Source organism: Camelina sativa, chromosome 1 (assembly GCF_000633955.1).
Source record: "Camelina sativa cultivar DH55 chromosome 1, Cs, whole genome shotgun sequence".
In the NCBI taxonomy this organism is placed as follows: domain Eukaryota; kingdom Viridiplantae; phylum Streptophyta; class Magnoliopsida; order Brassicales; family Brassicaceae; genus Camelina; species Camelina sativa.
Window position 1 is genome coordinate 2,193,636 of NC_025685.1, and position 20,982 is coordinate 2,214,617.

General features: G+C 34.4%; 5 protein-coding genes and 1 non-coding gene across 7 annotated transcripts; 2 read left to right on the forward strand and 4 right to left on the reverse strand.

Annotated features, from left to right (window-relative positions):
• On the reverse strand, positions 575 to 645 carry TRNAG-GCC. Its single transcript has one exon. It is a non-coding gene; the product is annotated as a tRNA-Gly (tRNA).
• On the forward strand, positions 732 to 2,420 carry LOC104719716 (dual specificity protein phosphatase 1B). Of its 2 annotated transcripts, none has more exons than XM_010437715.2 (5): positions 732 to 905; positions 989 to 1,124; positions 1,219 to 1,348; positions 1,689 to 1,834; positions 2,209 to 2,420. In XM_010437715.2, exons 1-5 carry the CDS (start codon positions 816 to 818, stop codon positions 2,247 to 2,249), a joined length of 543 nt encoding a protein of 180 aa, XP_010436017.1. In that variant the 5' UTR covers positions 732 to 815; the 3' UTR covers positions 2,250 to 2,420. The 2 variants fall into 2 exon arrangements, with proteins under 2 accessions (XP_010436017.1, XP_010436083.1); XM_010437781.2 differs by having other exon boundaries at positions 737 to 905; positions 1,228 to 1,348.
• On the forward strand, positions 4,207 to 5,881 carry LOC104719859 (transcription factor MUTE). Its single transcript, XM_010437874.2, has 3 exons — positions 4,207 to 4,384; positions 4,892 to 5,311; positions 5,567 to 5,881. The coding sequence occupies exons 1-3, from the start codon at positions 4,289 to 4,291 to the stop codon at positions 5,657 to 5,659; spliced, it is 609 nt and encodes a 202-aa protein (XP_010436176.1). The 5' UTR covers positions 4,207 to 4,288; the 3' UTR covers positions 5,660 to 5,881.
• On the reverse strand, positions 10,722 to 13,667 carry LOC104719955 (neurogenic protein mastermind-like). The gene is made up of 4 exons (XM_010437961.2): positions 13,030 to 13,667; positions 12,809 to 12,917; positions 12,366 to 12,441; positions 10,722 to 12,204 (listed from the first exon to the last, which is right to left on the reverse strand). Exons 2-4 carry the CDS (start codon positions 12,836 to 12,838, stop codon positions 10,904 to 10,906), a joined length of 1,407 nt encoding a protein of 468 aa, XP_010436263.1. The 5' UTR covers positions 12,839 to 12,917; positions 13,030 to 13,667; the 3' UTR covers positions 10,722 to 10,903.
• On the reverse strand, positions 16,271 to 18,265 carry LOC104720046 (probable E3 ubiquitin-protein ligase LUL4). Its single transcript, XM_010438048.2, has 3 exons — positions 17,708 to 18,265; positions 16,860 to 17,349; positions 16,271 to 16,646 (listed from the first exon to the last, which is right to left on the reverse strand). Exons 1-3 carry the CDS (start codon positions 18,178 to 18,180, stop codon positions 16,527 to 16,529), a joined length of 1,083 nt encoding a protein of 360 aa, XP_010436350.1. The 5' UTR covers positions 18,181 to 18,265; the 3' UTR covers positions 16,271 to 16,526.
• On the reverse strand, positions 19,350 to 20,142 carry LOC104720144. Its single transcript, XM_010438132.2, has one exon. The coding sequence runs from the start codon at positions 20,047 to 20,049 to the stop codon at positions 19,480 to 19,482; it is 570 nt and encodes a 189-aa protein (XP_010436434.1). The 5' UTR covers positions 20,050 to 20,142; the 3' UTR covers positions 19,350 to 19,479.

Below are 20,982 nucleotides of genomic sequence, written 5' to 3' on the forward strand. Positions count from 1 at the left end.
TGATCTAGATTGGAAGTGAAGTTTACATTCATGGAAGACAATAAAATTTAAAAGATTTTATAAGATAAACTTGAACAATCAACATAAGTCGGGGGTTCGATGCAACACAATATCACATTAAAAAATAAATGAAACTAAATTTTTTTCATATAATACACAAACCTGTTGACATTCGATCTCAATAGATTTGTTTTCCCCGTTATTCAGAGCGAGCATGGAGGAGGTATCACCCACGGAGATATCGGTAGAGAGTTTACTCAATCTTCCAAAGCTAAACACGATTTGGTGGTGATCAATATGCCGAAAAGATAGAAGTAAACCAAATTAGAAATTCTCTACAGAGATTGAAATCGGTTTGATTTGGTCAAATTTAAATGCATTATCTATAAATGGTTCAAATTTATATAAATCAAACTGATTTCATTATTTTAACTCACGTAAGAAAAAGGCCAAATCGGTTTGATTTGGTTCAAATTTAAATGCATTATATAAGGGATTGAAATCGGTTTGATTTGGTCACGTCTCTTGTGTTCAAATTTTGCACTTCCTTCCGCGTAGTAAAACAAAAAACAAATGCACCAGCCGGGAATCGAACCCGGGTCTGTACCGTGGCAGGGTACTATTATTCCACTAAACCACTGGTGCTCGTTGCGACAACCTCTCAAATATTTGGTTATATAAGTAAAGAGAACAGCCATGTTCGTCACGGAACTTTGGGAGCAAGGTCAAAAGGTTGGATTCTGAAAGTAATCACATCGTCGACGTCGTCGTCTTGTACAAGTGGAAGTTTTTGAAAAAAACGAAGAGCGAGAGAGATGGAGAAAGTGGTTGATCTCTTCGGAGTTGGAATAGCTAATTCCGAGAAGCTATTCGGAGGAGTCAACGATCTCAGCGAGATCCAACAGGTTTTTTTTTGTATATTTTATCTTTCTCTCTTCACTTTTTTGAAATTGGATTTTGGATTCTAAGGAAAAAAAAACACATCTAGGGATTGTTCATAGGTTCAGTAGCTGAAGCGACTAACAGCGATTTGCTCAAAAGCTCCAACGTCACTCATGTCTTGACCGTAGCTGTGGCCTTGGTTCCTCCTTATCCTAATGATTTTGTTTATAAAGTCATCGAAGGTCTGTGTGTGTTTTTACATCGATTCCTGTGTTTTAGATAAATTTTGGAGTAGATTTTTTGTAACTTTGATGTTTTCTTTTTGTGATTTTTGAGTGTGTGTAGTCGTTGATAGAGAGGAGACCGATTTGACTGTATATTTCGATGAGTGTTTTAGCTTCATCGACCAAGCTATTCAATCTGGAGGTGGTGTTTTGGTTCATTGCTTCATGGGAATGTCTAGAAGGTTTTGACTCTTTGTACCTTTATCTGATTGATTCTGTACTCTTGTAGTGTAGTCTTTGTTAGAATCAGAGCAAAAAAGAGCTTCACAAGTATGCAACTGTTTCATCACACTAGTAACCATAGGAATCTATAGACTTATATATCTTATAGTTTGGCCTCTATACGTTCTAGATTTGTTGATTCTGGCATCACTGGGGAGTGCAGTAAATGTCTTAAGTGGTATGGTGGTTAGTGAACAGATTACACAAACGAAGAGTGTTCTTGAACTTATGTATTTGGGTTATTTTGTCATTTTGTTATATTCTTACACAGGTTGATTGGTTTTGGTTTCTCTTTGAAAGTGTGACTATAGTGGTGGCTTATCTGATGAAAAAGCATGGCATGGGCTTCTCTAAAGCTATGGAACTAGTAAAGAGCCGACGTCCTCAGGCACTTCCTAATTCCGGTTTCATTTCGCAGCTGCTGAAATTTGAGAAATCCATCCAAGGTATTGATTAATGTCTCGTTTCCTACTGTATCTTATTTTAGAGTTCAGCTGATCTTTCTCTGTTTTTCTTTAACTTAGAAACCTTTTAATCTCTTTCTTACTCATTACTCTATTATGTGGGTAAATTACTCAAATGAGAGACGTTGTTATTCAAGTAAGACTGGATTTTAGATGGATACAAAACACTTTTTGTTGGAAAACATAGCTTCACTGTTAGATGTAAGGGAAGATAACAGAAAATATAGAAAAAAATCGAGAAACTGTCATTCATGGAGGCTGAAAATGTTAGTATCTGTTTGCAAGAAGGTTTAGGTTTTCCTTACAAACTCAACTCTTGTTGATACACAATATATACATTTTCTCTGTTTACACAGTACATGGCGACGCTTCAGCTGATAAGAAGATAGTATCCTGATGAACTCTCGAGAAATTCCGAACAAGTCTCATGATCTCCATGATTGACCAAAAAAAACTTATTGGTTTCGTGCTGTGTAAGGATTTTTTCTTGTGAACTATATTGATGGTGAGCACTTTGCCATGTCCATTAACCCGATTGAAATAAATGAAAACGCAGAATTTACATTTCCTCTGTGTTAGTACAATGAATGTCTTCGAGTAACCCAACTAAAGCTATTATTTTCGACCATTGCATTGCATTGCATTTGCATGTAAACGCCATTAGACTCTCATAATATAGATTAACAGTTACATATATATGAGATAGAAGTATTAAAGAGATTGAGGAAAAAATAATAATCAGATTTTCATAAGATTAGCAAAATTCGTGCCTTTAAGTAGCTAGTTTTAATTTGTCATAATGTTTAATTGTATATTTACGAACAGACATCTTGATCAAGCATGAGTTTTCTTATTGCAAAATTGATTCTTTCTTAATAAAAAATAAAATAATAAAAAAGTCTTATTGCCTTTTCGAAGATAACGTGATAGACCATGAACAAATTAAATATATCCATGTTGGAGTTAAATTCTTTACGCCTAAAATTAATAGTTTGATTAAATGGGGCATGCACCTTTGCATGTCTTATACGTATTGTGGCCTAACATTTCCGGCTACAAACATTTGTCACCAACATTTCTTTCCAGCTTCCACTTTTTTGGGACGAAATTAAGGTTTTTTTTTTTTATTTACATTTCATCTTCGCAATTTTCTGTTTGACAGTAATGGGAGGAAATTGTGTAATATATGTGTAAATATGCAACCACAAACACAATATGACATCTTTTTCTTTGGTTAGGTTCAAAATTTACAAATCTGAAGTTTTGAACAAGCATTGAGATACTCTCTTAATTAACTTAAAAAAAAAAAAAAAATAGTTGTTGGAAAGAATCTTAATGAGCCGTCCAGGTAGTTGAGACTCATGAAGAAGCTTGAACAACGGAACTTTATGTTAGCTCCGAAGGTTAATTTTATCAATGTTTCTTTGTAAAGCCTACTTCATTAACAAAGTGATCCATACAAATATAGGATGTACGTAGTTCCAACTAATAACAAAACGCATAATGATAAAATCATGGAAAATAAAATATTGTGTGATATGTAGTTTAATTAAAAGTTTATAAATAATCGCTAAGAGTACCTTAAGTTCTGACGTTGTTTCAACGCGTTTCTGAACTTTAATTTAATTATCGATTTTTTACGATACGATGAGTCGATGACGGAATGATCGTCTTTCACTTGAATGAAAACTTGATAATATGAATCTTTTCTTGAGAAAACTTGAATTCCTTAAAATCCTTTTTTTGTTTATTTAGGTTATGTAAAAGTACCATCCTAAGATCCTACAACATTAATTCATGCAAAAAATTAAGGGGAAGACAGAGATCACACTTTATAAATCATAATTGCTTCTAAATCCTCTTAGTTTGGGACAAATTCAATAGTTTAACTTTTCATTCATCCAAAAAAATTATATTTCTACATAAACTCGTATCATCCATCAGTGATCTTAACAATCAAAATTTGTATGTCCGTTAATATACACAAGGGGTAGAAACAAAAAGTAAAAGAAGGTGGTGTAAAGGCATGCACTCTAACTGAATGTAGGATATATCTTAATTCTAATAAAAGACCTCACGCAGTGAATGTAAATGTAAATGTATCCAACTTCACAAACGTGACGTATCTTTGTATATGCATACCTTTCTCTACTCTGTACTTATACATATTGAAGTAATAAGAGAGAGAGTGTGAAAATAGTAAGAGAGAGAAAATTAGTAAGAGACAAAAGAATGTCACGAGACAGCGACATTGTGCATTTATGAAACCTTGAAAAAAAAGCTCTGAACCCTAATTATCCTTGTTGTTGCGGCTGTATAAATAAGACATTGTTTTGAAGAATGTGTCGGAAAAAAAGTGAAAGAGATCATCTTCTTCTTTGATAGATAAGTATCCTAGAAGAGGTATAATTAAGTACTGAATCTTAATCAAGGATCATGTCTCACATCGCTGTTGAGAGGAATCGAAGAAGGCAAATGAACGAGCACCTTAAATCCCTTCGTTCTTTGACTCCTTGTTTCTATATCAAAAGGGTAACTTTCATGTGATCTCCTCTTGATCCCTCATTTCTCAATTCCAATTAATTATCTTTTTTCTTCATTTTGAACGAGATTTGGTGCTTTTTCATGTTGAACCATAGGGGCTTTCTTTGTTCCGTAAGTTTAAAAGGTCTAATTCTAGCTAGAATCATAAAATTTTGGGGCTTCACATGCAATTGAACTATTGCATATAGTATATTTTCTAAGAAAGCAAAGAAAAACCCTGTGCGGGGGCAAAGATTTTAGATACGGTCATACGGTATAGGATCATGCATGGTAACCCTTCTAATACTTTATATTCCAAACTCACTAATTTTGGAAAAATATGTTATGATCATATCATGATCATATTTGGTCCAATCCTCATAATTTTCATTATTATGTGTGTTTATGCATATACAATATATATTTCTCTCTATTAACTTCTAAAAACAGATTAACCCACATGCACCAATCCTATTGAATAATATGGTCTTGTTTTCAATAATTGATCCGTATTAGGGAGACCAAGCTTCGATAATTGGAGGAGTGATAGAGTTCATAAAAGAGCTGCAGCAATTGGTCCAAGTTCTTGAGTCCAAGAAACGTAGAAAGACAATAAACCGACCTTCTTTTCCTTATGATCACCAAACAATTGAGCCATCCATTTTAGCCGCCTCCACCACCCGGGTACCGTTTAGTCGAATCGAGAATGTAATGACCACGAGTACTTTCAAGGAGGTAGGAGCATGCTGCAACTCTCCTCATGCTAACGTAGAAGCCAAGATCTCAGGCTCTAACGTTGTATTGAGAGTTGTCTCTAGGCGAATCGTGGGCCAGCTCGTGAAGATCCTCTCTGTCTTGGAGAAGCTATCGTTTCAGGTTCTCCACCTCAACATAAGTAGCATGGAGGAGACGGTCTTATACTTTTTCGTTGTTAAGGTACATATCTACATCTACATATGTTAATCTAATCAGTAGAACAACCAATTAAACTCATTATATATATATACCATGACATAAGATCGAATCTGATGTCTTGTCTCAATTTAGTACTTACTTGTAACCAAATTTATAAGACTGTTTAACTTTGTACAATGTTTCTTTGCACACAAAAGAAAATAATCCATAGTTATAAGCGCAACGTATATATGAGTATTTGTTTTAGCGTCGTTACAATAAAATTTATATGTGCAGATAGGACTGGAGTGTCACTTAAGCTTAGAGGAACTAACTCTTGAAGTTCAGAAAAGCTTTGTACCTGAAGGGATCGTCGTCTCTACCAATTAAGACCAAAAAACTAAATGTACTACAACAGAGTGTATCGTTTTTTTGGGTTTAATTATCATGTATCGTTACATGAGCATACGTTCTTGATACTTAGCCAGAAATAATTAAGCTCCTCTAAACTTTTTTTTAGAAAACACTTACGTTTTACGTAGTTTGTTTTTCGTATCTGATCTTGATCAAAGTTGTAATTTCCCATAAATAAATGATTACAGTTTTATGTTCTAATTAGTTTAACACCTTATCATCCGAATGTAATTGTGTGTGTACGTCAGTACGTATAGACGTATAGAATGTAGTATATATCCACAGTCCTGACATATTAGATTACTTGTTCTTGGAAGAAAAACACATTCCCTTGATTTAGACATTGACGACAAAGAAAAAATGTAGACATTTTGTGAACGATATATATGTCATCTTTCGGAGTTTCGATTGATGTTCTCTATATACAAGCTTTCGCAGATCCAACTTATAGAACTGGAAATCTCCGAGTAAAAGAAATTATGGAATTTCTCATTTGTAAAACCATATAAGTTTTTGGAGTAAAAAAAAAAAAAAAAATCGGAGTACAAGTTATCTATGGAACTCATACATATTAATATGGATGTTTTATACATCATTATGGACTTTACCCCCATGGTTTAGACATCATTATGAGTTTAGCCTTTGTAATATATGGATTTGGTAAGTTGGTAAGCATATATCTTTTGTAAAATTATATATATATATATAGGAGGATTCTGCTAAATGAAATCAATTTCCTGAATCAATCTATTACGGTATTACCTACACTCTGGACGTAAATTAAACTAGAGATTATTTTTATCTTTTGTAAAATTATGTAATATAATAATAATACATATACGTATATAATGAATGACCAAAGCCCAAGCCCCAAAGACTGGGAAAGGGGAATTTGGTGAGGTGAAGGCTTACCTGCTTCTAGGTGATGGTTAAAGGTTACCCAATTTGTCACGTGGTGATACCAGAACCATGCATGTCTGCTGATTGTGACATTTTTCATATATCCTCTTTCAATGTAAATATTGTTTTTTAGGATATCTTTACCTATTTTTTTCTTATAGATACGGACATCTTACTGCTTACACTAGTTTGACAAAAAAGAAAAAAAAAACTGCTTACACTAAAACTTTTCATTACCACATTTACTTGTTTACAGTATCATTTATCAAACAATTTTATTATAACAAACTTCTTTATTTAATTATTACTAAATAATAAAATTTCTGCCTCTTAAAATTAGTGTTAATGTTTTTCCTGTAGAGTTTATATTTATTGTGAGATAAACAAATAGTATTTTACAAAATAATAAACAAATTTACGTCTGATAATTGCTTTATGTGCAACATATAATAATTGACGCATCAACAAATTTATATCTACAACTGCGTTATATATTTAAAGAAAAAAAAAATATATATATATATATAGAGTGCAGAAAGCGGATTGTCAAATTCACTTGATAGAATCACGAAATGTGGCTGAGTTGTCAAATTCAATATATTATCAGTATGCTTACATCAATCCAATATAATAATATCCATATTGACCCAACCAAAAAAAAATATATATCTCACTGCCATTCATTATTATTAATCTAACAATTCCTTTCCAAATCCTCTTTATTATTTAATTTAATCCCATGTTTTTAATATATGCTCGTGACCGCATTCGTGTCCTTTTGATTTGATTCCTCCTCTCGTCTCAACCTTTGTTTAATCCTATGCTTAAAACCGAGACGAATATTTTAATTTAGCCTTAAACAACAATTAATATGAGACTGAGAGAGAGCATGTGAATAAGTGAGAAGTCTGATACACGCCATGTTAAATTTCAGATTAGCAATGAGTAAAACTTGTTGGATATATGGGTTGAAGTAGCGAGGTTGAAGTTTTGTATCATTGGTTCCACTTTTTTATTTGTCACATATATGGCACCATATAATTATTATAACCGAATCAAATTGTGGATATGTATATGGTCACTGGGCCATGATGAGAGAAAGATAATACCAAATCAAAGTGTGGGAACTTTTGAAAACGGAGATTATCCAACCACTAGACTGCTATAATAGTAGCACCCACTCCATTTAGTCTTTCTATACTGTATTTACGAAATTTGTAGGGAGCGTCTGTCACTGTAGAAAAAGAGAACTCCATGTGTTGGTTACACATTTTTCTTCTTGGAATTTAGAGTCAACGTCCAATTGCAATTTGTATGATAAATCAATAATTGAATAAATAGTATACCCTTAAAATGGTACATTAATTTTTAAGATTAGAGTGTGTTTTTAATTCATTTTTCTTCTTGATCGATAGTTAAAGCGGTATTTGCTTGCTTCTGTCGTTACACCTTCACAAGAACCAATTTATTTTTTCTTCGATCGTCATCAGAATTTTTAATCTTTAATTAATAACTGTTTTTGATGGAAAAAAAGATAAACATTAATTCTCCCAAAACGTTTTTTATTTATTCCTTAAATAAAATTAATAATAGTGACATATGAATTTTCTTAAACGCATATTCAACGTGAAGGGATATATATACAACAACAAAACGGAATCTATACATCCATCATAAGTAACATACATACCAAGTGCAGTGACTGTACTAATTGCAAGGCCATTGTAATAAAGGGTATACACTGTATATGCGTTATTAAAACGAATCAAAAGAATAGCACTGTTTGTATTGATAGCACGTCAAAATTATGCTTGCACAGTTGCACGTACCATATTGACTGCAATTCTAAAATCATTTGTAAATTGTAATATAGAATTAGGTATTATATACGTTTTTGTAATATATAAAAGATGGTGTCGCATGTTAGACTCTAGCTCACCCTCAGCCCCTCACCCAACAAACAACATTCAGACATTTATAAATGGAGTACTTCTATACAGCGTACTAGAATAACGCATACAACTTCTAATAAGTTTGAACCTAAGAATTGCAATAATTAGTACATGCAGTTTTTTTTTTAAAAACGTCAATTAGTAGAAACAATATACTAGTATTGTTTGAGGTTATGTGTTTATTCGGACAGCTGTGTGATTCAAAGGTTTGTAACTGATGGGTCCTACGAAAGTCCTAGATGACTGAGCTCTTGAATCCACGGCTGAGATTCAGAGTTTAACAGTTTAACATGACAACTCATTCACTCACAATGCTGAGTTGGCAACATATTTTTTGGATAACTGAAAAATGGGAGTTTCACCGAAAACTATGATAGTGCATTTTAACATGTTGTAGACTTGTAGTATATACTACAAAAATTATAACATAACATTACAATCAAATTATCGGCAGAACAATTCAACTCAAGATTAGAGAGAATTGGCTGTGGCGATCTCTTTCGGAAAAGGATTGTTTTTAAAAAGGTGCAACAGAAAACTATTGGGTCCCAAAAGAGGAAAAAGTGAAAAGATGGGTAATTTTGTCAAATTGCTGTAAAGGTTTTTTGATTGGGAACAAGTAAGTAAAGCAAAACTAAGGTTGAAGATAGATAGACTCGGAGCTGCAACCAAACAAGATATGAACAAATGTCGGATCTCGAGCTGCTCGCACACTTTGTCGCATTTCACTGTTTTACTGGTCTTCCACTTTTCAACTCGTTATCTTCTATAAGCTCAACTAATTTAATTGCGGAGATCTAAATAAATGCAAAATACAGAAATATACTGTATATAGGATACCCTGAACACTGTTACTACTTCGCAAGAAAAAAAAATCCATTTAAAGAGATTTCATTTGTTAGGCGACAACCTTGTTTTCAAACTTCAGAATTACTACTAAGTACGAACAGATGCTCCATTGAATTTTATTTTTCTAGCGTAATTACACCACAATTTCACTACAATAAAAATATACTATCGGGTGTCATATTAAATTATTTTAATGCATGTGTTTTCCATTCCTCACATTTTTCTCCACATACGTGTATTTTGGTCGGCAAATGTATTATGTATATCATTTTTTTTTCAACTCGTGCATATTGTACGTATTTCAAATAAGTAACAGCTAGAAAACAAACATTTATACTATACATGAGAAAGTATGTAAGCGAAGAAGGAAATTGTAACGTAGTAAGCAGAATCTAGCTAGGCGAATCTAAATTCAGAGGTAAGTGAGTTTGTGTGTTATGTAAAAAGCAAAAAAGCATAGAAGATGAGACATATATATGCAGCACTGAACAATTCTGGTGACGCTACACTTAGCTCTGCTGCGCATAGCCTTCATTTAATTCCTTCAACTGTTCCACTCGGCCCCATCATCATCAAGACATCATGCACGATCAGTAATCAATATGATATAACTATACCTTTTTCTTCTCTTTTTTTTTTTTTAATTTTTTTATTTTAAGATTATCAAAATCAACATCATATTCATATGAACATTTGCATTTCGCAATAGTAATTACGTATGATTTTTTTTTTGTCGATTAAAAGTCATGATAATACTTGATTTGGTTGCAAATAGTGATTCGATAACTAATAGTACTAGCTAGTAACAGTTACATCGGACGTGAATTGGTGATGGAGATTGATGACCAATTTTTACGTACTAGGAAGACTATTATATATGACCACGACCCAAAATTTGGGCTATTATTTTGCAAAATTAGTCATGAGTCGTTATATCAAATACTATTCTTTTATAATTTCTTCCTTTTAGACTATTCTCTTTTAACTTTTGAATTTAAATGCAAACCAATCATGCTGACTTTTGCTTATAAAATACTTTTTTTCCATAACTCGACGACAGAAATAGAGAATTCAGAACTAACAACAAGAAATAAAAGCAAGATCCAAATATAGTGGAGAAATTTATCTTAATATAATGGTCCATCTTAGGACACACAACTCCACTTCCATTTAAAAGATCCCGTATCCTCTTTGAAAAACAACTAATACGATCAAACCAAAAGTGTCAATATATTCATAATAAATTGATTTGGTATCTACGGAATTTGTTCTGGGAACTCCGTATACGCGTATATTCACAACAATTAGCAAAATAAAAAGTCACATGGACTGAGAAAAACTACTAATTTTGAAGTTTTATATTATTCTATTAAATTACCAAAGCTATCATCACAAAGTGAAAACAAAAAAAAGAAAGAAAAAAAGCCTAAAACAACTTAGCATTCGATCCATGGAAAAAAAAAATCCCAACTTAGGATTCAATACACAAACTACTGAAGTTTTATTTAGATTTATTATCTCACATAATGTCGCAGCTTGATGTGTTCTCATCGCTGAAGGCGTGAGAGTATTGATCATTCCCGTAAGGTGGTGGATATGGATACGGGTACGGGTACGGATGAGGATTCGGATATTGGTGCGGGTTTGGCGGCATATAGTTAACTGCCGGTGGCGGACGTGCGTACATCATTGGTTGGAACCGTTCGTTCCCCATAGCTCGTTGCTGGTTCATAACAGCTGCTAAATATTGCTGTTGTTGTTGTTGTTGCTGTTGCATCGGATCTGACCCGACCCCTTGGAAATAACCAGGTGGTACACCGCCTGGACCGGTCGCTGGTAATCCCTGAACCGCCGGTATATTTCCCATCGGACCACCCATACCCATTGGTCCACCCATAGGCATGCTCATGTTCGGTGGTGCACCTCCGCCTCCCATGGGACGGAAACCGCCCGGAGGTCCTCCAGCCATTGGTCCACCACAGCCGTTCCCCTTCTTTCCGCCGTTTGGACCACCGTTTTTACCGTCTTGTGGATGTCCACCGTTTTTACCACCGTTCTTTCCTCCGCCTTGGTTTTGATTTCCACCGCCGCCACCGGGACCACCCTTACCACCACCTCCGCCGCCGGGAGCGCCCTTACCGCCGTTTTTAGCGGGACCACCGCCAAGATTAGCGTTCTTCTGAGCGTTCATCATCATCATCTGCTGAGCATTAGGCATCATCTGCTGAGCATTAGGCTTCATCTTATTAGACGGAGGAGGGAGATCATCAAACTCATCATCAAACTCGTCGTCATCATCATCAGTAAACTCATCGTCGAACTCGTCACTAAAATCATCATCATCATCATCCTCCTCAGGAACATCAAACTTGACTCCTTTCTGGTTTTGGTTTTGGTTCTTGTTCACAGGAACAGAGCCTTTTAAATGAGGAGGAAGCTTCAGATCTTGAAACCCTTTCATCTTCTGAAGCTGTTGAAGCTGCTGCATCTGTTGTTGATTCAGTTGCTGACTCATCTTTGGCGCATTACTGTTACCTCCACCCCCTCCTCCTCCTCCTCCGCCGCCGCCCTTCTGACCTTTCTTGTTGTTATTATTGTTTCCGCCGCCGCCACCGCCACCGCCTTTTCCGTTGTCAATCTGCATCCCCTTAAACTGATTCGCCAGTTGGGACTGATTGGGATTGTTGTTACCTTTTGGAGCTCCCCAGAGTTCAGCATGTTTACCAGATTTGGCGAGCTTCTTGATGAGAAGAGAAGGATCTACGCTCCCTGAGACAGTCACTTTCCCTTGCTCCGAGTCAATCTTGGTCGTGAAAACACCTGATTGGTTTCAGACAAAACACACAAGAGAAGTTTCTAAATACTACTACTTTTAATTAGTCAACAAACTAAAAAGAAATCTTGATTCTGAGACTAAAAAAANAAAAAAAAAAAAAAAAAAAAAAAGTCAAAGAAGAGAGATTTTGAGTTCTCTCTATTACCTTCGATTTTCTGCAAGATTTTCTTGACTTTGTGCTTACAGCCACCACAGTGTATGTTCACTTTAAGAACACAAGTCTACAAAATATATNGTTGTTGTTGCTGTTGCATCGGATCTGACCCGACCCCTTGGAAATAACCAGGTGGTACACCGCCTGGACCGGTCGCTGGTAATCCCTGAACCGCCGGTATATTTCCCATCGGACCACCCATACCCATTGGTCCACCCATAGGCATGCTCATGTTCGGTGGTGCACCTCCGCCTCCCATGGGACGGAAACCGCCCGGAGGTCCTCCAGCCATTGGTCCACCACAGCCGTTCCCCTTCTTTCCGCCGTTTGGACCACCGTTTTTACCGTCTTGTGGATGTCCANCTCAGATTAAAAAGTCAACAGAAGACACACACACTGAGAGAAGGAGTATGAGAGAGTAGTGGTGAAGAAACCTGGATCTTCATGAACTCTTCTTTACTCATTTTTAACTCAACAAGATACTCAAATCTCTCACTTTAGTACCAGATCTGAGACAGCTCCTCTGCTACTTGCAACTTCAAACTGGACAACATTAGAGAACCCAAGAAATTGTTATCATTTAACACATTCAAGGACATAAAAGAAAAGAAGACATCACTTCATATGTATATATGTAACTGAGGAAGATAGATACCTTTCTTTCTTCAAAAACAAGAAAGAAACAGAGAGGCAGAGAGGAGAACGAGAGACGCACTTGAAAGAAGGCAAAGAAGAAGAAGGAAGAAAGATTCAGACTTTGCAGTATTAAGTTGGTGAACATTAACTTCTCCACTTCATCTTTTTCAGAGTCAGAGATAGAGAGAAGTAAAGTCGCTGCTTCAATTTATTTAGAAGAAAGGAGTGACCAATATTATTGTTATTTTTTTTTTGCCTAGACTTTCCCAATATTTATGTAATCATACTTATTGAAAAGAAAAAAAAAATATACTTTTTTCGAGAATTCTCCAATGTTAAAATCTATGCCAATGAGGCATGTGGTATATTTTGCAAATTTTTAGTATGTTCATATTATATAAGATGACTTCAAAATCGACTGGGGGATTAAAATACTGTAAAAAAGTCAAAACTATCGCAAAGTAGATTTATACCGAACAAAAAAAAAAGATATAGAGATACAATTAATTTAAGTGAGAATTACCCATGATAACCCACTTTTATTAATCATTAGTAGCATTCTAGTATTACTAATATTATCGATAAGTAGAGGAAAATGTATTTTAAAGGAAAATATATATGGATGCTTGAATTGAGTGAGGGATAGAAAAGTCTTTGTTGCAAAAACAAAATTTGGTCATATCATATAGAGAGTATAAAAATAGGAAAAAAAAAAAGANATTAATGAAAGAATATCAACTTATCTATAAAATCATACACAAAAATATGTTTTACAACTCATAAGAAATAAAAAGCACAAACGTAGATAAATAAGATAATTTATGTTTTACATCAATATTTATAATATTTTAAACTTTTAAAAGGTTTCGAAATATAATATTTGAATTTTTTAAAAAGTTTCAATATTTATAATATTTTGAACTTTTAAAATTTAAAAATTATAATATGTAAAAACTTTTTAAAAGCTAAGAACTTTGAAAAGTTTCAATATTTATAATATTTAAACTTTTAAATTTTTTTAAATATTATAATATATTTTTTTGAAACTTTTAAAATTTTAATTTGATCAAATAAAAAACTGGATCAAACCGAATAAAACTTTTAAACTTGGATGTGTGATAAATCAAGTTTTCTTGATCATTCGTTGTTGGAAGCATATTAATCTTATTTATACTGGTTCTAAAAATTTTCTAGCCGATGTGGGATATTGTACATAGTCTTTTATTTCCATAAATTTAAAACTTTCTTTTTTCTTAAAATTCTGGAAATTTAAAAAATGTTAATGAATGTCATGTCAAATCCTAATAGATTGTTTAAAATAATTCTTAATATAGAAAATTCTGGAAATTGTATAAAATGTTAATAAGTGATATGTCAAATTTCTATTGGTTGTTTAAAATCCTAAATGAATAGAGCTTAGATATAAGGTAAAGAAAAATATAAGGATGCTTAAATTGAGTAAGGGATAGGAAAGTCTTTGTTGCAAAAACAAAATTGGTCATATCATGTAGAGAGTATAAAAATAGGAAAAAAAAAATAAGAGTGGGGGCTGAGGTATTTAAAGTTTTTAATGATGAATGGCAAAATGCCTCGTTCTCGTTCTCGTTCATATTTCATACTAATTTATAGTTCGACTAACTGTGACCCCCCATAATCACGTTTTCGGCCAGAGATCTCTGCCAGTTTCCCCTAATTTATTATTACAAGTACTTGTTTAATTCCCAATTGTATTTTAATACTAAGTACATTTGTTTTTACGATCTACAATACATTATTCTTTTACACATTTACTAATCGTCCCATCGCTTCGTGTTTCGCTTTAACACTTCTTGAAGAGACTCACTATTTTAAAAAAATAAAATATGGATGAGCATTTATAAAGTGAGCTACTGTATACTCAAATTTAATTGTCTTCTAAATATTGTAAAATGGTTTTCTTGAAAAAAAAGGAATACAGTATAATGGTTTTCATATGCTTATTAAATCAAAGCCTGCTAGTGCCTAGTGCCTAACTATATACTATAATTATCACATTCTTAACTAAATCTTATGAAATCATTGAACATTCAAGACTTGGATTTCTAACACATATCAGATATGATGGTTGTCCAATTATTAGTTAGTAAAATAATGGAATCGTAAGATGCATACATTCACACATTTGGAAAGTTCCCAAAAAAAAAAAAATGTAATTGAAAAAGCAATTGATGAGTTAAAAAAAATAATTTTGGCATGTTGAGAATGAGATGAATAATGGACTTTTGTCGTTGAGGGTTTTGCCTAACTCGATAGCTGTTGTTGGTCACATGAGTGTCTCTGCACATGACAATGATGACATGGCTCTTCTTCTTCTTCTTCTCCTTCTTCTTCTTCTTCTTCTTCTTCTTCTTCCTCTTCACAAAATGACATTATTATTAATTCCTTTGTCGTGTTACCATCTTTGCCTTTGGCTTCGTTTTTATCTTCTTCGTATTTTCGGAAAGTGCATTATTGTACGTTTTGGTCTTTAAAAGGTAATATTTCTCATCGACGTCACCGTTGATATCATTTCGTTAAAGATATTTTTACAAAACTGAAATTTCAGCCTAACTAGTAACTAAGCTAATAGCCTAATACACCATAATTGATTTATTTTTATTTATTTTTCTTCAGTAAGCATCAGAAAGAAACTTTTAATTACGAAATTAATCAACCAATAATTATAATCCAGTTCAGTTTAAGCTTGCGACCAAACAATAACAGATCAAATACAGACTTTTCATAATTTAAAAGTTTGAGCATTCTTTCAAAAGAATAACTAAGACTATTTTTTATTTTTATAAAAAGGACCTTTTTTGTTTCTTTTAAAGCTCAACCTCAGTGGGAAACATTCTTTTTCCTCCTGCAGCTTTTTCTTCAATTGATGTTTTAAACTTAATAGGCAAAAAAAAAAAAGCAGAAAATGATTCTTCTTCTTCAACTTCACCTCTTTTTACCTCTTTCTATTCTTTTACTATCTCTGCAAATACCAAAACTCAAACATTTTCTCTAATAAACTTTGACTCTACTACATGGTACAGAATGTTGCTATGCAAACTCTGCAAAATGTTTAATTTACAGACCTTGTGAAGAAATTAACTATTTTGGGGGTACTATGAGATTTGGACCACAACATTGGATACTTTTGTCTAAGCTAACCAACAAAAGCATTCAATTACACACATTAAGTAGATTGGTTGAGAGTGTTAGGAAGTTATCATAGAGATAAATATTTTCTAAAGAAAATGAAAGCTCTTTTCTTTATAGCACAAAATAGTTAATTTCTATGATAAGTTATCATAGACATATACTGATGCTGATATCTCCCAACTACAAACCTTTGTACCAAAACAAATCTATATGGAGGTATGAAGTTACACAGCAATGATTGAAATTACAGATTTAGATATGGAGGATTTCGGACTAAGAAGAAGAAAGAATCATATAAGAAATGGTGTTTTAACTTTTAAGTAAAGGAAGAACCTTTTTTTTTTCTTACTAATGTTGTTCATCACTACTGTTTACTTTTATCTCTAAGAGCTCTTCGATTGGTTGTCGACAAATTGGACATTTGTTCGACTGAAGCCTCAATTCTTTCGCGCAGTCGCTACACATGCACTGCAAAGATGGACATACATACAACATTATATAATACATTAGAATAAAAATGAGCTTCTCTTTAAACTGATTATACAGTGATCTATAGATACTGTAGGTTGGATTTGATCGAGAAAACAAGAACTTCTCATCAAAGAAAATATAAAAACAAATGCTTACCAAAAGCAAATGCCAACTTTAGAAACCAAATGCAAGAGATTGAGAAAGTCTTACCAAATGTCTGCAAGGCAGCACGGCCGTGTCCTTAGCCTCAGTCATACAGATCACACATTCTTTACCCGAACCACTGTCCTCTAATCCCGAGGCTAAACCTTGAGTGGTCGAGCCATACAACTCGCGGAGTTCATATCGAACTCCTTCAATCCAAAGAATCTGCTTTACGACTTTCACTTTGTAAAATCCATCGTTACCCTTCTCGAGAACCGCTTGAGTGACTTGCTTATGAACTGATGATTGCTCTGAGATTGGATTTGGAGAGATCACAGTCTCAGCTGATATCACAAGCGGATACACATCATCTTGTAAGGGTTTTGACAGATCATCAAGAGCAAAGAAGCTCAGGTCGGTTCCTGTCCCTGAAGGCTGCAGAAACTTCTGTCCAGGACCTTTCTGAAAATGGAATCTTGCTGGTGAGTAAACCTCTGGAAACTTCGGGACAAATGTGCAGTTTGGCTCCTCTTTAGCAAAGAAGGTGATAGTGAAACTGAAAATGAAATGAGAACACAATGAGAATCTAATCTTTAACATTGGTCAATACATAACATATAAGGTTAATCCAATTCTGAAGAAAGATGAGATCTCTCTCTCGACGTTTCTGATCTGATTAGAGTTTAAGATTAAACCATGGGCTCAATATACACATTACCTATTATGCAAAATCATGTAAAGATTGAACCTTTACTACATTCCATATGGTTCCAATGAGTAAAGATCTTTCCTTTAATAGTTTCCATGGGCGTAAATTTGCCAATTTCGTCGCAATTATGGTTCTAAGACCTAGAAATCGAATCACATTTTCAAGCAATGTTGATAGATCAAAGCCCTAATTGTGAATATTTTACCTGCCGTCGAAGAGGGCATCGAAGACGAAGGAGACTAGAAGGTGGCCAGGGACGAGATCGTCCACTTCGAGCCTCACGGTACCTCTATGCACATTGACGTCGTTCCTCACTTTCTTCGCGTTCTGTTGCTCCACGTACGGCGGTGAGGACGGTTGCGTTTGAGTTTGAGGCTGAGGCGGACCGTAATACGCCGGCCTCGTCATCGGACCACCCCACCAATTGGGGTGAGCGGTGGTGAAATACTGAGGAGGCTGAGGGTAGTAATGGTAATGGCCGTAAGAGCAAGAGTTGATCTGTGGCTGTGGCGGTAGAGGCTGAGAGAGATGGTAATTGTAGTCATAATGCGGTGGGAATGGCGGTGGTGGAGGAGGAGGTTCGAGGTAATAGTAAGGCGGCGGAGGATGGTTGTGGTGGAGGAGACGGCGGTTGTTGTTGTCTCGTCTTCTGTTGTTGTTGCTAAAGGAGATTCCCATTGGTGAGAAAAGAACGACAAATCCAATGGGAAAGAAAGAGACAAAGACAGAAAGCAGAACAGAGGCAAAGCAAAGAGAACAGAAGATTTGGTATAAAGATTGTGTCTCCTTCACGCTTCGGTACTTTGCTTTTTTGACTTTCTTTCTCTTTTACTTTTTAAACCGACGAGTAAACAAAAATTTTATCTTTTCCGGTTTGATTTTGGTTTACGATTCAGTTTATTATCTTCGGTTAATTAAATTACTAATCAAATAAAATGGTTAGGTTTCAGTTTTTTCTTCATAACTTTGACTTTAATATTCGTCTTTTACCACCTAATCTCACTTACCGTGCCCATTAATTGACTGATGCTTACTTAAAAAATCAACACTAGAACTATAGTGACATCACATCTCATGCGGAAAATCGATTTTTCTACAACTTCGTATCAAAAGCTAAAAGCTACCCACATGATATGATTCATATCATCCATTAAAGTTCCACTAATTCATTACTGGGTACCAGAAGTCTATCATTGCATCATATGTTGAGTATTACCATATTGAATATTACTTAAGCTATATGACACAATTGAATGTATTTGATTAATGGACTATCAAAGTGGAGAGGATCACAGAGGAAACGTCATTATTTTGCCTGCCATCAAAGCACCTCGTTGGGTTTTGTTGCCTTTCTCCAACCGAAAAAATATTAACAAAAACACAAACACATTATTGATCATCGAGAAACGTGTAAAGATAAGATCTCTCGACCAAATAAGAGGAAAACAAAAATACTCCATGAATACAGTACAGAGTCAGTCTTCAATTCTTCATTTCATTACTAGAAGTCTAGAAATTTTGTTTGAATTCATCTCTGTTTTGGCAAAAAGATATTAAAAGAAACCTCTAATTTTTCAATTATGACCCATTCGCGGGTCATCATCGTTCGTGTAAGATTTTTAATGCTACATCTTAAGCCTACGATAATGTAATACTATTAACCAAGTTGTGTTAAAAAACTTTAATAATGTCATCTTCTGCTTCCACTACATATAGATAAAGTCCTCAACTACCACAAACTTCAACCGACGACAATGACAAAATTTTGTGATTAGTTCGTAATCCGGAGAAGTAAATCTTGTTGTTACCCCTTTTGGTAAGATCTATTAACTAATGATGACATTGTCTAATCCCAATAAATCCAAATAAGAGTCAATATAGAACATATATAAAATAATTTAGATGAACTAACCAATAACGATAAATTTCTCTCAAGGAGTAAATTAAGAGAGGAAGCATGAGAAAGAAAGAGAATCATCAACACAAAGCAGAAGCTCTGTCTCTTTTCTCAACTGAGACACAACCTCTCTGTAAATCCTTATAAACCCTAATCTCTGAGTAATCCCTCAGATCCTCAAGACTCACGTACTGTTGTTTCACCATCTTCGACAAGTCTGTACCGGTCTCGTGCACCCATACGTACGGTAGACACGTTTCGTCGTAGTACAACCATCTACGTCCTTCTTGGTCATCTACGTAAGCTCTATGGATGTTACTGTGTCTTAGCCTCTTGGAACGGCCGGGTTTGAGAGTGTGGACCCGTTTTAGGATGGAACCGACCCGAATCTGGAGCTCCACGGGACGGTCGGAGAGGTTCCAAAAGCGGGTGGAGGCGGTGGCAATGGGGCAAGGGAGTAGATGGGTCCGGTCGCCGCAACCACCGTAACATTGTCGGAGGAAGAGGAGAAGGAAACTAAGGCGTGGGAGCTTGCCTTTGATAGACTCTATCATCTCTTTTGTGAACTTCATCTTTGATGTTTTCATATCCATTCTTTTTATTCTTCTTCTCTCTTTCTTCCTTTGATGGCTCACAAGAGTGAGATACATACAGTATTGGATTTTCTATTGTGTAATATATGTGTGCCAAATAATAAATGCAAGGGGAATAGTATCACTGTACTTTTTAATATGGATTTTCTAAAAGACAAAAAAGAGGCAATTTCGGTTCACTAGTGGTTTATAAAGACAATTTGGTTGACCGTTCACAATAATAGTTTAACCAACCTTGTGATTTCATCATATTGATTTAGCTAGACCAAAAGTTAATTCTCAGTAGCTGTACATGTTTGAAAAGTCAAAATTAGTACCATAGTTTTCGACTCATAAATTTGATTTACGATAAAAACAAGGCAACCAATTGGAGCAATCCGTTCTTAATTATTTTTAAGTCTCAATCGATAATGATCTGTTTTATCAAGATCTGTGTGAACAAAAAAATATGCTTCACATATTAAGCGAGAAAATCTAAGAAATACTTATCTACAAGATTTTGGAAATGGATTATATTCATGTGGCGAAGGAAAAAATTTGGTATGTGGTTCGAGACAATAAGCCAAGAAATCAAAGACGCCGACAAATACTTCGTTATTTCTCTTTTTATCAAGTTGATGATAAACTAACAAACAATAATGTGTACTTGTACATTTTTATATGTATATTTATAATCTACAGTTCCACACATAAACACTTTGCCTGGACTGTCACCATTATGAAGTATGGAAACTTTAATCCCCCTTTTGGTTTCCAATTATTCCCTTTTTCTTCTAAATTTTAGGCTTTACAATGAAGAAGATTGTTCATTTGACCCAATCGAAATGATTAATTGTGGAATTATTTTTCTGGTCTATTTTCTTCTTCCCTCTGTCCTATTAGAATTATGTAAGAAATAATTGTTTATAGACCCACTCGGTTTTTGTCCGAACACTTTTGCAAATTACAGTATACTTGACATATATATAAAATGAAGTTAACGTTAACTAT

Coding starts and splice junctions, on each gene's coding strand:
- LOC104719955 (XM_010437961.2), bottom strand. CDS start 12,838: ATGAGTAAAGAAGAGTTCATGAAGATCCAG. Junction 12,442..12,808: donor AAGAGTTCATGAAGATCCAG/GTTTCTTCACCA, acceptor TATATTTTGTAG/ACTTGTGTTCTTAAAGTGAA. Junction 12,205..12,365: donor AATCTTGCAGAAAATCGAAG/GTAATAGAGAGA, acceptor GAAACCAATCAG/GTGTTTTCACGACCAAGATT.
- LOC104720046 (XM_010438048.2), bottom strand. CDS start 18,180: ATGGGAATCTCCTTTAGCAACAACAACAGAAGACGAGACAACAACAAC. Junction 17,350..17,707: donor GATGCCCTCTTCGACGGCAG/GTAAAATATTCA, acceptor TTTCATTTTCAG/TTTCACTATCACCTTCTTTG. Junction 16,647..16,859: donor TGCTGCCTTGCAGACATTTG/GTAAGACTTTCT, acceptor CCATCTTTGCAG/TGCATGTGTAGCGACTGCGC.
- LOC104720144 (XM_010438132.2), bottom strand. CDS start 20,049: ATGTATCTCACTCTTGTGAGCCATCAAAGGAAGAAAGAGAGAAGAAGA.
- LOC104719859 (XM_010437874.2), top strand. CDS start 4,289: ATGTCTCACATCGCTGTTGAGAGGAATCGAAGAAGGCAAATGAACGAG. Junction 4,385..4,891: donor CTTGTTTCTATATCAAAAGG/GTAACTTTCATG, acceptor GATCCGTATTAG/GGAGACCAAGCTTCGATAAT. Junction 5,312..5,566: donor TATACTTTTTCGTTGTTAAG/GTACATATCTAC, acceptor TTATATGTGCAG/ATAGGACTGGAGTGTCACTT.
- LOC104719716 (XM_010437715.2), top strand. CDS start 816: ATGGAGAAAGTGGTTGATCTCTTCGGAGTTGGAATAGCTAATTCCGAG. Junction 1,125..1,218: donor TGTTTATAAAGTCATCGAAG/GTCTGTGTGTGT, acceptor GTGATTTTTGAG/TGTGTGTAGTCGTTGATAGA. Junction 1,349..1,688: donor TTCATGGGAATGTCTAGAAG/GTTTTGACTCTT, acceptor TCTCTTTGAAAG/TGTGACTATAGTGGTGGCTT.